Source organism: Aspergillus bombycis (genome assembly GCF_001792695.1).
Source record: "Aspergillus bombycis strain NRRL26010 chromosome Unknown contig00007, whole genome shotgun sequence".
In the NCBI taxonomy this organism is placed as follows: domain Eukaryota; kingdom Fungi; phylum Ascomycota; class Eurotiomycetes; order Eurotiales; family Aspergillaceae; genus Aspergillus; species Aspergillus bombycis.
In genome coordinates this window covers 218,113-231,994 of record NW_019170009.1, presented here as the reverse complement: position 1 = coordinate 231,994, position 13,882 = coordinate 218,113, and the positions used below count along the sequence as shown (strand labels likewise).

The window sequence follows — 13,882 nt, the reverse complement described above, 5'->3', positions numbered from 1 at the left end:
AGGACTGACGAGCGTACCCGGAGTATTTGCATCTTCCAAGGCAACTATGCCCATACCCCCCATTGCCATTGTCGACTTCTACGCTCCGCTCGACTTACTCCATCCATTCTGGCATAGCCCCCTTCCCATGTTAGCCAAGTTGCCAGAATTCGATACTGAGTTCCTCTCTACCATCTACAACCAGGATCCCCCACCCTCTGCCACCCTCTTCTCCTTAGAGAATGGAGATAAATCAGCAAACACCGGCCTCCTGCCCTTCGACTTCTCGCAGGTCCGAAATGCATGGCTTTTCCACTCGCTAAAGCATGGGTCTCACATGAAAGCCGTGGTAGGGGATGGTGACTATACGCGAGTGGATCCATTGAGACTTCTAAGTCCGTCCTTTCCGCCCACCTGCTTCGTACATGGGACGGCGGACACGATGGTCGATGTACAGTTCTCGGAGCAGGCCTTCAGTACGTTGAAGACACTAGGGGTGGCGACAGAGATCCACATTGCAAACGGCGAGAATCATGGGTTTGATAAGAGGGTTGATGAAACGCATGCGAGCTACCTGCCAGTCGCAGCGGCGATTCGTTTTGCTGTGGATTATGCGTACGCGCGCCGATAGACTACATACTGGCGAGAGGGAATTGAATAAAACCTGCTCGAAGCATCTTATGTGACTCACGTGGCAACTTAAGGAATAATAAGGGCATTGCTGTGAAAGGCAAGGCTAGGACTATTCTCTGAGATGATTCAGTAATATTTGCAGGGCCTAATATGGGCCATGCTCTTAAAGAATGTATTCATAAGCACTAACGAACATGTTGCCCTAGTGTCGCATCTAGAAGCTAGTTGAGTGGCTAGGGGAGGGGCGGGAATGCCTTCAAGCAAAGACTATGAGCGAATTTGACTTGCCCCAGTGAGTTTGTGCGTGCCTGTCTCACCCAAAATATGGTCTCCACCACTTAGAATTTGGATTTTGGAGTAGTCCATGAACTTGACATAGCACATGAAGAAATGCCCAACAAACCACGCTTAGAAGATTCAGTGCAATAGCGCAGCACTAGATCACCTTGGGTCATTACCACTAGTACCTTAGTCTCTATTTTACTTCATAGCCCCCGTACACTTGTATGCTGGGATAGACAAGTGTTTATCAGAAAACTAGTGAACTATACACAGGAACTATGCGCCATTTTCTCCAAACCCTCACAGTCCAGTGATATCAAAACAGCCGAAGAGATTATGCTTATCAATAGTTATCACACCAGCTAGCATCTGTCAGTGAAAAATCACTCAATAGTCTGTGAAATACTTACGTTGGCTGAACGTCCTTTCCCGTGGATCATTCATACCAGGACTCTGCTCTCTTGGTGGGGTCTTTTGGCAAAGACAAGTAATCAAGAAAGACCCCAAATCCCCAGTTTTGTAGTATTCACAGCTATGACAACCTCCATTTGTTATTCCTTGCCCACTAAGGATTGTCAGTTGTCGTCGGACGGAACTAACCGGCCGCAGCGAAGAACGATACATACTACTTTTGAGCGATTAGGGACCCTCCGTTCCGTGAATCCCACCCAAGACAAAAGTCCAAAGCAATTGTTGTATGGCGTCCGCCGCACTGTCCCGATAAGTATGGTTTTGGAGACCCTGGTCTTGGGCTGCGTCGTCGGGGACTGCGTAGTGTAGGCGTTCCTGGTGATCCTGGCGTCCATGGTCCTCCTGGCGTCGGTGGTGTCCCTGTCTGTGGTGATCCTGGCATCCATGGTGATCCCGGCGTCTGTGGTCCTCCTGGTGTTTGTGGCGATCCTGGCGTCCATTCTAATCCTGGTGTCTGTGGCGATCCTGGCGTCCAAGGTCCTCCTGGTGTCTGTGGTGTCCCTGGTGCTTCCGAGAGTTGGAGATTCACAGTGCCAGGCGTTCCCTGTCTCATTTGTGGTCTGACTACTATCGTATCTTGGGAACCGATTGAAGATCCCCGGTCAGAATAAGATTGATAGGGGGGCTGCTGGTTGGAGGGAGGAACCGTGCGGCGGTCGTCGTTGATTATCTTAAGCGAATTGCATCTTACGTGGATATCCTCTGTATCGAATTTCTTTGGATCAGGCTGGGGTAGGCCTTGGCTAGAAGCTAAGGCTGAGAGGTGCAAAAGCACAATCAAAATCAAATACATTTTTCAGGGTAAAGAACGAAAAATGGAAGCCAAACCAACAGGGGAAAAATACCATGGGAATCATCCTTCCCGGGACCCGCGCATGCTATTTATGAAATCAGATATAGTATCATTATATTAATAGATAGGAGGAGCACCCCACTCGACGCTTGCGTCTTTTCCCTCGGATACTATCATAAATGAAGATCTGCCTCTCTTCTTTGTCCAACCGCCCTGGGGCGCTGGGCAACGGTTTAGTGTCCAAGAAATACTCAAGTGCGATGGAACGCCAAGAAGAGTCCAAGGCTCAAACAATGGATCACTATCCTAAAAGGTAACGTTACATAGCAGGGGAAGATATAGGATGGCGTAATTCTCTTTGTCGGGGCGTGGTCGGGTGTATGAACAGGCTTCATAGAGCTATCAAAACGCACCCTCTAGTTATAGTACCGACTTTATAGTTCAGTAACACCTAAGTAACTTTACCAAAGTGAGTAGCATGTTACATAAATCGGAAACTCGCTAGGTATGTGGTTGTCACTGTACACGTACGTAGTACATATCAAGCGCCGTTGCACAAAGAGCAACCTTTTCAAACCCTTACTTCTCTCTTGAACTGTGGTTATAGTACATTCCGTTAATCCAACTTATCAATGCCTGGACCGTCTAAGTAATATAGTTCTCGGTTGGCTGTACCCTCTCCTCACCATCAGACGTGCTTATCTTATTCTCCTTCGGCAGCCGTCCATAACCTCGTCTAACACGGGTAGCTTCTAACCGACTAATTGCCCTTCTTCCCGGTTGAGCCCGCTCTTGCTGCCACCACCCTCGCGACAACAGGAAGGGGCCAGGCCAGGTGTTCTGTGGAGTCCTTGCGCACTTCTCCAGATGTCAAGAGGTCGATAATCGCAACAGCAATATAGCCGCCAATGGCAGTGAAGACGTGCCACCTGTACTCTTACTGTCAGCGGTGCGAGTAGTAGAGCGAGGACAAGAATGTTAAAGTATGTGCATACCATCCATGCAATTCGAACAAAAACGCCAAAGGCAAACCAACAGCTTGCCTTGTGCTGGTCAGAATCCGACAGGCCCAATCATCAATCAACCACACCAGGTAACCGAAGATGAAACTCGCTGGAATGGGTCAACAGTTGCCCAAAGGTCTCGCTGGTCGAACGACTTACCGCATCCAAAGAGCGCCACGCTTTGAAAGTTCTTCCGGGTTACCGGATCGGGGATTTGTCGCGGAATAATCTTGAGCGTACGTGTCGCGATCAAATAGACTGCCGTGCCGAAGGTGACAGCGTGGAGAAGGAATTCATCCATCACCATGTGGACGACCATCACGACGGTGAATAGAATAGAGAGAATAATGCCCACCATGCGGGTGTGCTCCGGGCTGGTCTGGAAAGAGAGGATGCGATACAGGAGGGGCGTTGTCAACAGATGCATGGACAATTCATCCGCTGGGGGTTCAGCCACGTGAGAAACACTATCGGAGCAATGGAGGATATGGAGCGACACATACACATTTGGGTGTGATATTTCAGGGTCATATGGTAGCCGGCCGAGCAGACTCCTACTCCCATCAACCCGAAATACGGAATCGAGCGGGAACCGGCGTGCGGCTTCTGACGGAGCTTGGATAGGCCATAGATCCCATAAACAACTGGAGAAAGAGGTCAATTACAGGCTTTACGGCTAGGCCTTGACGAACGCACTGTATACGAAGCTGCTCAGGGTATTGATAAACTCCGCGATGTACCGGGTGATTACATAGTCCTATGAAGAACCGGCGGTTAGACCGGTTTTACTGGGATTGCTTTGCAGTACGTACTTCTTCGCAAAAGCTGGAATTGATGATAAGTCACTGGCACTCTCGACACATCACAATGAAATTCAAAACATACTTGAGGTAAGAGGTTTGGGGGCCCCAGAACGGTGCCAGGGTTGAGTGCTCCATCGTGGAAAAGTATGTTGACGAGTTGGAAGTTGCGGAACGAAGGGGCGAAATAAGTGGAACTTGGTTGCAGTCGGAGATAACTGGATTTAATGGATTTAATGGATTAAATTATTTATCCGAGACCCACCAGAGATATGACCCGCTTTAGCCAGGGAGAATGGAATGAGATGCGCATCTTGGTACGTGGGAAGAGCCATGAGGAGGTAGCACCTTTATCTACTATCATCATTCATATATAAGAAGTTGGTTAATGTTAGGGTAGGTAGCATGTCAGCTGATCACGGTGGAGACGATCGTCAATCCATCATGTAGGTCGGTTATGGCCCCTCTTAGGGACTTTGATGCTGGTCAACGTTGTACTCTTGCCCTATGTTAGCAGACAAACGTTTGGGAGATACTTCAATAACAGCCTTGGGAGCATAACCAGCAATTTCAAAATTCGAGACGAACCCTTCGGCCGTTGGGAGGTGGATCTATGTATCTCACGAATATTAACTGGGTGCAAGAACACGATCAAAGCGATGAAACCGAGAGAAGTCAACGGGCAACTAGTGGATGTTGTCTCCTGTGACCTCCTAACGAACAATTGTGCTGATAATTGTTGGCCTTTCACAATGAGCAAGTGAAAGTTCTAAACCGAGCATGAAACTGCTTAAATGGAACGATGAGGGCCCGGGAGGTAGAAGTAGAGAGAGGTGTTTGGATTCACTCCTGCTTAGAATAGAGGGAAATGGGTATTCTTAGAAACTTGTCAGGGAACGTTGTCGCTAAAATGCCGATCTTACCTGCTGCTGGCGTTGTTCGCCGTTGTTCCTGCTACGGAGTGGGTCCCGCCCCTTCGTAAAGATGTAGCGTCAGACGCCGGGTGAGATGATCCAACAGCTACCTCAAATTTGCCGAGGGGCTTTGGTGATCTTGACAGGAAAGCTTAGTTAGTGCTTATTGCTTATTCGCAGGGCGCAGTCTCGCGTGTAAGCATGTCCATTCTTCTGTCGCGGCACAATTCCCACGTGGTATCTTTCTATGTCTCATCGCTCTTCTACTCGGATTGGAACGTTATTTTCCGATTCTGGTTGTAAGTTCTGAGGAAGATACCAAGCTTGTCTCGGCGCATTCGGGGCAAGCTCTTGGACTGTGAGTAATTATAACAGATAGTACTATACTAGACTGTGTACAACTGTAGCTTCGCAGTGAAACGTAGCATGATACTCAGCTCCACATAAACGTGAGATACTAAGTGCCTTTCACGCGAAAAGCAATCCTAGCCCCCAAGAACCGGCGCAGCTAGCTAAGCTGCCCAACATGTTGGAAAGTACAATGACCGCGAAGTGTCAGAGTGATGGCTATGTTCGCGGCAGCACGAACCTCGTAGCTCGAACATTCTCGTAGAGTATGGCTTGATACACCAATTAGTCTGCTCAGACTGAGAGCCCTAGCCCCAGAGATCCCTTGACTTGCTACATTCTATAACCGCCAAGAATAAGCTGACAGGGGACAGGGGCGAAACATCTTATTGAGATAGACTATCATGCAAGGTGAGATTCTGCAATCCAAAATTAACATGGCCAGTATACAGAATCTCACATTGCAGGACATACAACGTTCATTGACTCTGGAAGAAGTACAATCTTCATACATCCTGCAAGGCACGAAAAGTCTATATAAGGACCTTAATCGTCGTCTCTAATCACATCTTCATCAGCACAACAACACAACAACACAACACAACAAAGCAAACAACGCTACAGCACTACAGCCTCCAAACAACAACAACAACACCACCATTCAAACAATCTCTTTAAACCAACTCTTCTACTTCACTATCAAAATGCAGTTCCTCATTGTCGCCGCTTCTTTCCTCGCTGTTGCCACCGCCATCCCGGCTTCCAACGGCATCTCTGCCACCAACATCCAGAGCGCTGCTGATATCAACAACATCGCCTCTGCCTGGACCAAGGCCAAGGAAGATGATGGATGCAGCTGGCTCGGTAAGTAACTCTTGAAGGCTTCACTAAGACACCTAACTGACTCTTTCCAAAGCTTGCATCAGCTCCGTCGTTGGACAGAGCGCCACTTGCGCCGCTGCCGCTGCCGAGCTTGCTCTCAGTAAGACTCTTTGCATCCAATACCTTGGGATTCTTCACTGACTGGATACTCTAGACCCCATTGCCGATGTTGCCTGTGTCGCAGGACTTGGCACCATGACTGTAAGTTTTACATCATTCTTCTATCCAATGATGATTCCATACTAATCATGGAACAGGTTGCTTGCAAGCCTTGTGTCTAAGCTACTGCTGGTCAGTGCTTTGGCAATGCCACCATCAAGCTAAGGGAGAGGATTGTGAAGGGGGACGTACAGAACGATGGGAAAACAATTATATCAATTTGCTGTTTATTTTCCTTTGTTTGCTACTTAGACCATCTGCTTTTCAATTTCCTTGTCTATTTCCTTATATATCTGCATGTATGTTTGTTTGTTGACTCTCTTGTTTGCATATCAATTGAAGAATTTCAGGCCTGAAACACTCATTACAACCGTAGCTGATTGAGCTTAGAGTAAAATATGCAAAGTAACCAAAAGAATCAGTTTAATCGTGGAATGTTTGGCGTTCTTCTCTATATTTATATACTGATGGTTTGGCACAGTATCAGTGTGTTGATGAATCAGCGTGATGTATCTATAAAATTGAGATTCCAACTCTGTAGACTATGTGCAGATTCCTTCATGCTTATAAATAGCGTCAAGATATGTACTCATTGAAAGCCCGCTTTTAATACGATCTCTATTCAACCTTTCAATGATCCCATGGCAAATCGAATAACAATCGGTTGAACTGTCATGCCTCGCTCGAGCCATTTGCCGAAAAAACCTCGAACCCTCTAAGAAACAGCGCTACTATCCACATAGTTTATATTGTAAGTACCTTTCCACATATAATACTACGTATAAAACCCCCCAAAAATATTAGAAAAATAGTCCACTGCAATAAATATTATTAGTAGTTTTTAAGAAAATGTCGAGAGGCTTTTGCGTGGATTCCAAATCCAAAATAAACTAACCGATCGAAAAGTTGCTGTGGAAATATATATACACATCGAATAGCATCCCTACCACACACGAACTATTATACGCAGTTGCCACGTAGGCATTATTGATAGCTTTAAAATTCTCAGAAAATTCCCAAAGATACAAGAGCCATCCGGATATTATTCAAAAATTTCTATAAGATTTTATATTCGATCGTTAGCAAGTTAGGGGACTCTGCTGCTCTACAATCTAGAAGAGACCGATTCGACCGAAAGGCTGTCCCCCAGGGGGTTGAACCCCAAATATTATTAACCATCGTCGGCCCTAAGCCCTAAGCCAACCTAGCCTATATAAGCCTACGTAGTATAGACTCTTTTCAATTCTTGGCGCCAAGTTTGAAGTGGACGCTTGCTAGGTAATCTCTCATTAGTGCTACGCCCCTCGAAACGGGTGGAGTGACCGAGTGTGATTCAATCGGTCACGTCGCCTGATGCTATGATTCCATTGTGAGCAATACAGCTCTTTCCTGGCTAGTAACAGATAAACGAAGGCTGAAAATGAGAAAGGAAAGGAAAGAAAGAAAGAAAATTTAAGACAAGGAAAATGGTAGGAAAAAGGGGACATTCAAATACCAGGAAAACCAGAAGACCTGGAGGATTGGGTTGAGATGATTATCCTAAGCTAAGACCTACCTGCGAATAAAACCTGCCATTGATCCTCTATCCATGACTGGTGTGTCAGCACTATGCATAAACATGAACGGACTTCAGAGGGAAATTATTCCAGGCTGGAATGGCAGGGATGCTGAAATGTCAATGCGACCCTGCCCCCGTTTCGGAGATTGACATGAGAGCCCATGTGAGATTAATCTATTGTTTCGATTATACCCCTCAACCAGAGCCTGGGTGACCCAAAACGGGAAACGTACAGATGATATAGAGCTTCCTATTTGTCAATTCGTGTAGAGCATAATTCAAGTGGCTTGAAATAACCGACATACAAGGTTTAGCGGTTGGAAATGTGTAAGGAAGCGACTGCGTCCTTTCAGTTTCAATTATTTAATATCGCTGCCGATCATGTATAATAAAGGTTAGGCCTAGAGTCTGGGATCGGGATTTACTTCAAAAAGCCCTATACTGGGCCAAATATAAGTGATGAGTAACCCATATGAAAGAATAAAATTACTTCGGAGGGCCATGCATATTGGTGCATTCCTTGTGGATCTACTGGATAAGCCGTTGTAGATGGCCTTGCCAGGATTGATAAAGACGGACTCTGCCCCGACCGCAAGGTTTCATCGTCCACACTGGATCCCTGATACCATGCGTCAATCTAAGAGTACTCTCTCCAGGGATAGACTCCCCAGTCGGTTTAACTATCGAGTTGGGTTACAATAGGTCTCAATGTGGGACGAAAGCGGAGGGAGTGCACAGAGGGCTTCTTCCTTGTTGTTGATTTTTTGTACGACAGGGAATCTTCTTGAACACCTGAAATCATCTATCTTCCTCCGCTACAGACTCCTGTACTTATATGTGTCTCAAACTCTGACTTGGAGCGTTTTTTAATTGAATCAAGCCCCCTTCGTATATGCATATTTGCAAGTTGCAGCTCTTCATTTCGGAGCCACTGGAACTGCTTCCATCGCCATGACGTCCTATGACTTGAAGCAATTAACACGTCCCCGGTCATATGAGCTTGAGGAACGCTCATCATATCAAAATGCGGATGACATCCATTTGACCCGTTTAGGAAAGCGTCCAGTCTTGAAGCGAAACTTTGGGGTGATGTCGATGCTGGGATTCAGCTGCACCATTCTGATCACATGGGAGTCTGTAACGACGTAGGGTTCTACCACATCACCTGCCTTTTGTGGTTCTATCAGCTGAAAGATCGTGCCCTGAATAGGCTATTTCTCCAAAATTTCCAAAAGTAAATGAGATCCTGTCTATCAAGCTACAGCCCAGACTGATCAAAAGTTAGCGGTGGTCCTGCTGGCAGTGTCTATGGGTACATATTCGTCTGGGTTGGTATCGCTGCGACATTTGTAGTAATCTCGGAGCTTGTGTCGATGTAAGGAGTTATGGAATGACATTAGAGAAACATCCTGCTAAAGGAGAACCGATCAGGGCACCAACATCAGGAGGACAGTACCACTGGTGCTCAATGCTCGCACCTCAATCCGCAATGAGAATTTTCAGCTACATCACAGGTGAGTGGAATTGTGGATGGTCACGAAATTATTTCTACGCGAATCAGTGGCTTTAACTAAAGATACCCCAAGGCTGGCTTACGGTAATCGGCTGGCAGGCAACTTATGCGACCGTCTGCTACCTGGGTGGCAACTATATCGAGACGCTGGTGACGCTCACTAATCCATCCTACGAGCCTAAAATATGGCGGCAGGTGTTGATCGGTTATGCGATTGCACTTTTCGGTTTCATCATCAACATTGCTGGAGGAAAGGTATTGCCGCGATTTGAAGGTGCAATTCTAGTCCTCCATATTTTGGGCTTCTTTGCTATTCTGTAAGTAGAAATCCCCCACCCCATCAATAAGTCAGGCTTTCTGCTTATCCAGGAAGAATTCCGATGGTCTACATGGCCAACCATAATACCGCCGAGCTAGTTTTCACCCAGTTTCTGAATGAAGGTCAATGGCCCTCTCAGGGTCTTTCGTTCTTTGTTGGCCTGATTGGACCTGTCTTTGCTTTTGCAGGGGGTGATGCTGCAGTACATGTACGAACAGGGTCTAAACATCGACGGATCCGAGAGTTAACACGTTCCAGCTATCTGAAGAAATCACTAATGCCACAGTGGCTGTGCCCTTGTCGTTAATGCTCACGGTGCTAATCAATGGCACCCTTGGCTTCAGCATGCTAATCGCATTGCTCTTTTGCGTCGAGGATATCACGGGAGCTCTCGAGGCCCGAGTCCCCTTCCTGACTATATTCCACCAGGCCACGGGGTCGGTAGCGGGCACGGCCGCTGCAGGCGCCATTATCGTTGCAATGGGTAGTTGCTCCTCGGCCGGTATGCTGGCCTCGACATCACGGCAATTCTGGTCCTTTGCGCGTGACCGGGGTATCCCTGGATGGCGAGTGTGGACGAAGGTCACTGCTCGTACCGCAATTCCAGCATACGCAGTCACACTAACCACCGCCATTACCTGGCTTCTGAGCCTTATTGGTATTGGCTCTGACCTGGCATTCAATGACTTGATGTCCTTATCCACCTCGGGCTTGTTCTCATCATATCTGGTTGTGGCCGGCCTTTTGCTCTGGCGACGCTGTACGGGTGGAATCAGTGGGTCCACGAGTGAACATACTATGATCAATACAGCCGGAGCCAGCTTGTCTGGGGTCCTTTTCATGTCCCGGGGGTTTGGGGCATCCTGATCAACATCTTTGCCGTGGTCTTTATGACCATTGCAGTCTTCTTCAGCTTCTGGCCACCCATGAATAATGTATCGGCCGAATCAATGAACTACAGTGTCGTGGGGATTGGGGGTGTTATTCTGTTGAGTCTGTTCTATTATCTTGTCCGAGCGAGGAAGGTATACAAGGGACCCGTGGTGGAGCTTCAAATCGGTCGATAGTTGTACTCGACGTGTCAATGATGATATCATAACCAAAGAAACTGGTTCGTACGGATCTAATTTCCGTAGAGGGGAGCGGAAATGTGAACCGCCTTGCGTCTTTCTATTCACCTCATCGGGGTTTCTTTCGCTCTCCTAGTCATAGCTACGGATCATTCTATAGCTAGCTACACGTGAACCCTAGTTGAGTTGATGAGCGGTCGAGAACCGGAAAAACAAAATGAAAAAAAGAATTGGATACACGGTTTTCCACGTACGAGAGAAAAGGTAACATACATGAAATATATCGATGCAAGCTTTAAGCAGATGTATCATGCTCGAACGCGTTGTTGAATTACTATTAGTAATAGGTATGTACGGAGTGTGCTCGTAGTGTTTGGTGTGATATATCAATCCCTGTTCTGGGATGATGTAGCCAATATGTTTGGAATGATTTATTCGTCACTGCATCCCCAGACCGCCCCGTGCGCACGGTCCATTGCTGGTCTGCTTTTGAGTAAAGAAAAGAGCACTCGGGATTGTGTGCCGAGTGCTGACGGAACCACGGAGTTAAGGTGATTTGATGACACGACCATCCTTGCCATATACGACGAGAAGACGTCTATGAATATCGGCCGTAGGGCGCGAGTTCGGTCCTCTGGCCAATGATAGACGATAGGGCAAGTCGAGGGCCCCTCCCTGATGGCTGCCTTGGCAGATTACCTGGATGTAATGCTCGCTATATAACCAACATGATTTCCACCGTGGTTCTTCGGTGTGGCATCAGGAGGGTTTGCAACAGAGTGCATTCATTTGGCTAATTGCACAGACCATGGGAATGGACCCAGAGAACCAGTCGGAATGGGCCAAGCCAGATTGTGAACGACACATACCATTTTGGCGCCAAGTGGTAGATCAAGGGGCCATTACTCGGGATGTTCTGCATCACACTTACCCTGGATCAGGCACGGAAACAGATCCCTTCCTGGTCTCCTGGCTGCCGAATGATCCCAGAAACCCCATGCTCTTTACTACCTTCAAGAAAGTCAGCATTACGGTCGTCGTCTCTACAGCAACATTGGCCGTTGCCCTCGCTTCCTCAGCATATTCCGGATCAACGCCACAAGTGATGGAAGGGTTGGGTGTCGGCACGGAAGTTGCAACGCTTGGACTATCGCTTTTTGTGATCGGCTTTGCACTCGGGCCACTGGTCTGGGCCCCGCTCAGCGAGTTCATTGGTCGACAATATCCTTTTATCGTCTCATTTGGCGCGATGACGGCCTTTCTGGCGGGATGTGCCGGTGCACAGAATATACAGACTTTGTTGGTCCTGCGTTTTCTAGCCGGCACCGCGGGATCATCGCCCCTGACGAACGCGGGGGGTGTGATTAGCGATATGTTTCGAGCTGAGCAACGGGGGCTGGCTCTATGCCTCTTTGCTGCAGCGCCCTTCATGGGGCCTGCCCTTGGACCGGTGATTGGCGGTTTTCTGGGCATGAATGCTGGATGGAAATGGGTGGAAGGCCTCCTGGCTGCCCTCTCAGGAGTCTTGTGGATTCTGATGACTTGCTTCGTTCCTGAAACCTACGCGCCGGTTCTTCTGCGCCAACGAGCAAAGCGTCTTTCACAGAAAACCGGCATGGTTTATCGATCAAAGCTGGACGTCGAGAATGAAGGCGCCGTGTCGTTGAAACGCATGTTTGCCACCTCGTTATTGCGACCGTGGGTCCTACTATTTCGAGAACCCATTGTATTTATGTTATCTATATACATTGCTATCATTTATGGCGCGCTCTTCATGATGTTCGCCGCGTTTCCTATTGTGTACCAACGTGGCCGGGGATGGAACCAAGGCGTGGGAGGACTCGCCTTCATGGGCATTGCCGTGGGTATGATTGTCGGAACGAGCTACGCAATTCCCGACAATAAGCGATACATGAGAACAGTCCAAAGACATGGAGGGTTCGCGCCTCCCGAGTCACGCCTGCCGCCGGTGATGTTATCTGCCGTGTGCATTCCTGTCAGCCTCTTCTGGTTCGCGTGGACCAACTCTCCCTCCATTCACTGGATGGCCAGTATAGCAGCCGGCGTTCCGTTCGGCGCTGGGATCGTTCTCTTATACCTAGGCATCATGGGCTATCTTATCGATTCATATACCATTTCCGCGGCATCGGTCTTGGCGGCTAATGCTGTGCTGCGATCTCTGTTTGGAGGAATATTTCCGCTCTTCACGACTTATATGTATGAAGGGTTAGGGATCCATTGGGCGTCCTCAATCCCCGCCTTTCTTACGGTCGCATGCATGCCTTTTCCATTTATTTTCTACCGGTATGGGAAAGCGATTCGCAAGCGATGTCCATATGCAGCGCAGTCGGAAGCATACATGCGCAAGTTACAGGAGGCGGCGCAACAAAGCGACCAGTAGAGTCGGCACTTGGACCTTATAGACCGGGACATTCCAGCCAATAGCCGAAATATGACGACGCCTGGGGAGAAAATGGGCACGGCCATGGCACTATCATAAATTAAAAGTCGGGGTTCCTGATCAACCCCACAGGAGTGAAGAAACGCCATGCGGGGCTCCGACACAGGAGACCAAATTATAGATTATAGACCACATTATAGATTATAGACCAACTTAGCGCAAGCCGATTGTCCTCTGATCGGCACATTCATAACCACTCGGGGTAATTTACCGTGAGAACCATCCTGAACTAGAACGGACGTCGTCTGATGCGTGCTCTCCCCACCGGAGAGCCAAGAACCGCAGGGAAGCTATAAATGCCCCCCCCCCGGGTCTTCGGTATAGAGCATGATGCGCAGGGACAACTAGCAAAAATGAACTGTGTGAAAGGCCTGGCTTGGGCCAGCTTGTTTTTGCAGGCCGCAGGGCTGGATGCAGATGCCATTACCGCTCAGTATTTCGGCAATGATGCACCGTGGTATCGCGACCGGATCCCGCTCTTCGAGTCCAGTGCGTCCGACATCCAGGATGTTTATTATTACCGGTGGAATATCTTCCGTGCCCACCAGCGTGATTTGGGTGCCGATGGGTACATCTCAACCGAGTTTCTGAATGATGTCAGCTGGCAGACTCAGCCCTCAGCGTTGCTGATTGATGCCGCGAATTTCCATCTGCGTGAAGGCCGTTGGTGCCGTGATCGTCGCTTTAAGAGCGATT

General features: G+C 48.2%; 5 protein-coding genes across 5 annotated transcripts; 4 read left to right on the top strand and 1 right to left on the bottom strand.

Moving 5' to 3' along the window:
• Window positions 1–46: 46 nt before the first annotated feature.
• ABOM_001848 (uncharacterized protein) lies at window positions 47–1,964 on the top strand (the record flags this gene model as incomplete). The annotated part of the gene is made up of 2 exons (XM_022528978.1): window positions 47–594; window positions 1,538–1,964. Coding segments are annotated over 2 exons (975 nt in total), but the record flags the coding sequence as incomplete, so codon positions are not given.
• Window positions 1,965–2,918: 954 nt separating this feature from the next.
• ABOM_001847 (ceramidase) lies at window positions 2,919–4,100 on the bottom strand (the record flags this gene model as incomplete). The annotated part of the gene is made up of 7 exons (XM_022528977.1): window positions 2,919–3,087; window positions 3,154–3,271; window positions 3,322–3,603; window positions 3,666–3,806; window positions 3,859–3,919; window positions 3,975–3,987; window positions 4,048–4,100. 7 exons carry the CDS (start codon window positions 4,098–4,100, stop codon window positions 2,919–2,921), a joined length of 837 nt encoding a protein of 278 aa, XP_022393451.1.
• Window positions 4,101–5,928: 1,828 nt separating this feature from the next.
• Window positions 5,929–6,387, top strand: ABOM_001846 (amino acid transporter; the record flags this gene model as incomplete). Its single annotated transcript, XM_022528976.1, has 4 exons — window positions 5,929–6,088; window positions 6,141–6,206; window positions 6,261–6,307; window positions 6,364–6,387. 4 exons carry the CDS (start codon window positions 5,929–5,931, stop codon window positions 6,385–6,387), a joined length of 297 nt encoding a protein of 98 aa, XP_022393450.1.
• A 2,387-nt stretch (window positions 6,388–8,774) lies between these two features.
• ABOM_001845 (putative amino acid transporter) lies at window positions 8,775–10,522 on the top strand (the record flags this gene model as incomplete). Its single annotated transcript, XM_022528975.1, has 6 exons — window positions 8,775–8,968; window positions 9,109–9,198; window positions 9,255–9,337; window positions 9,410–9,653; window positions 9,710–9,863; window positions 9,914–10,522. 6 exons carry the CDS (start codon window positions 8,775–8,777, stop codon window positions 10,520–10,522), a joined length of 1,374 nt encoding a protein of 457 aa, XP_022393426.1.
• Window positions 10,523–11,533: 1,011 nt separating this feature from the next.
• On the top strand, window positions 11,534–13,126 carry ABOM_001844 (MFS transporter; the record flags this gene model as incomplete). The annotated part of the gene is made up of 1 exon (XM_022528974.1): window positions 11,534–13,126. One exon carries the CDS (start codon window positions 11,534–11,536, stop codon window positions 13,124–13,126), a length of 1,593 nt encoding a protein of 530 aa, XP_022393449.1.
• Between the last annotated feature and the right edge of the window lie 756 nt (window positions 13,127–13,882).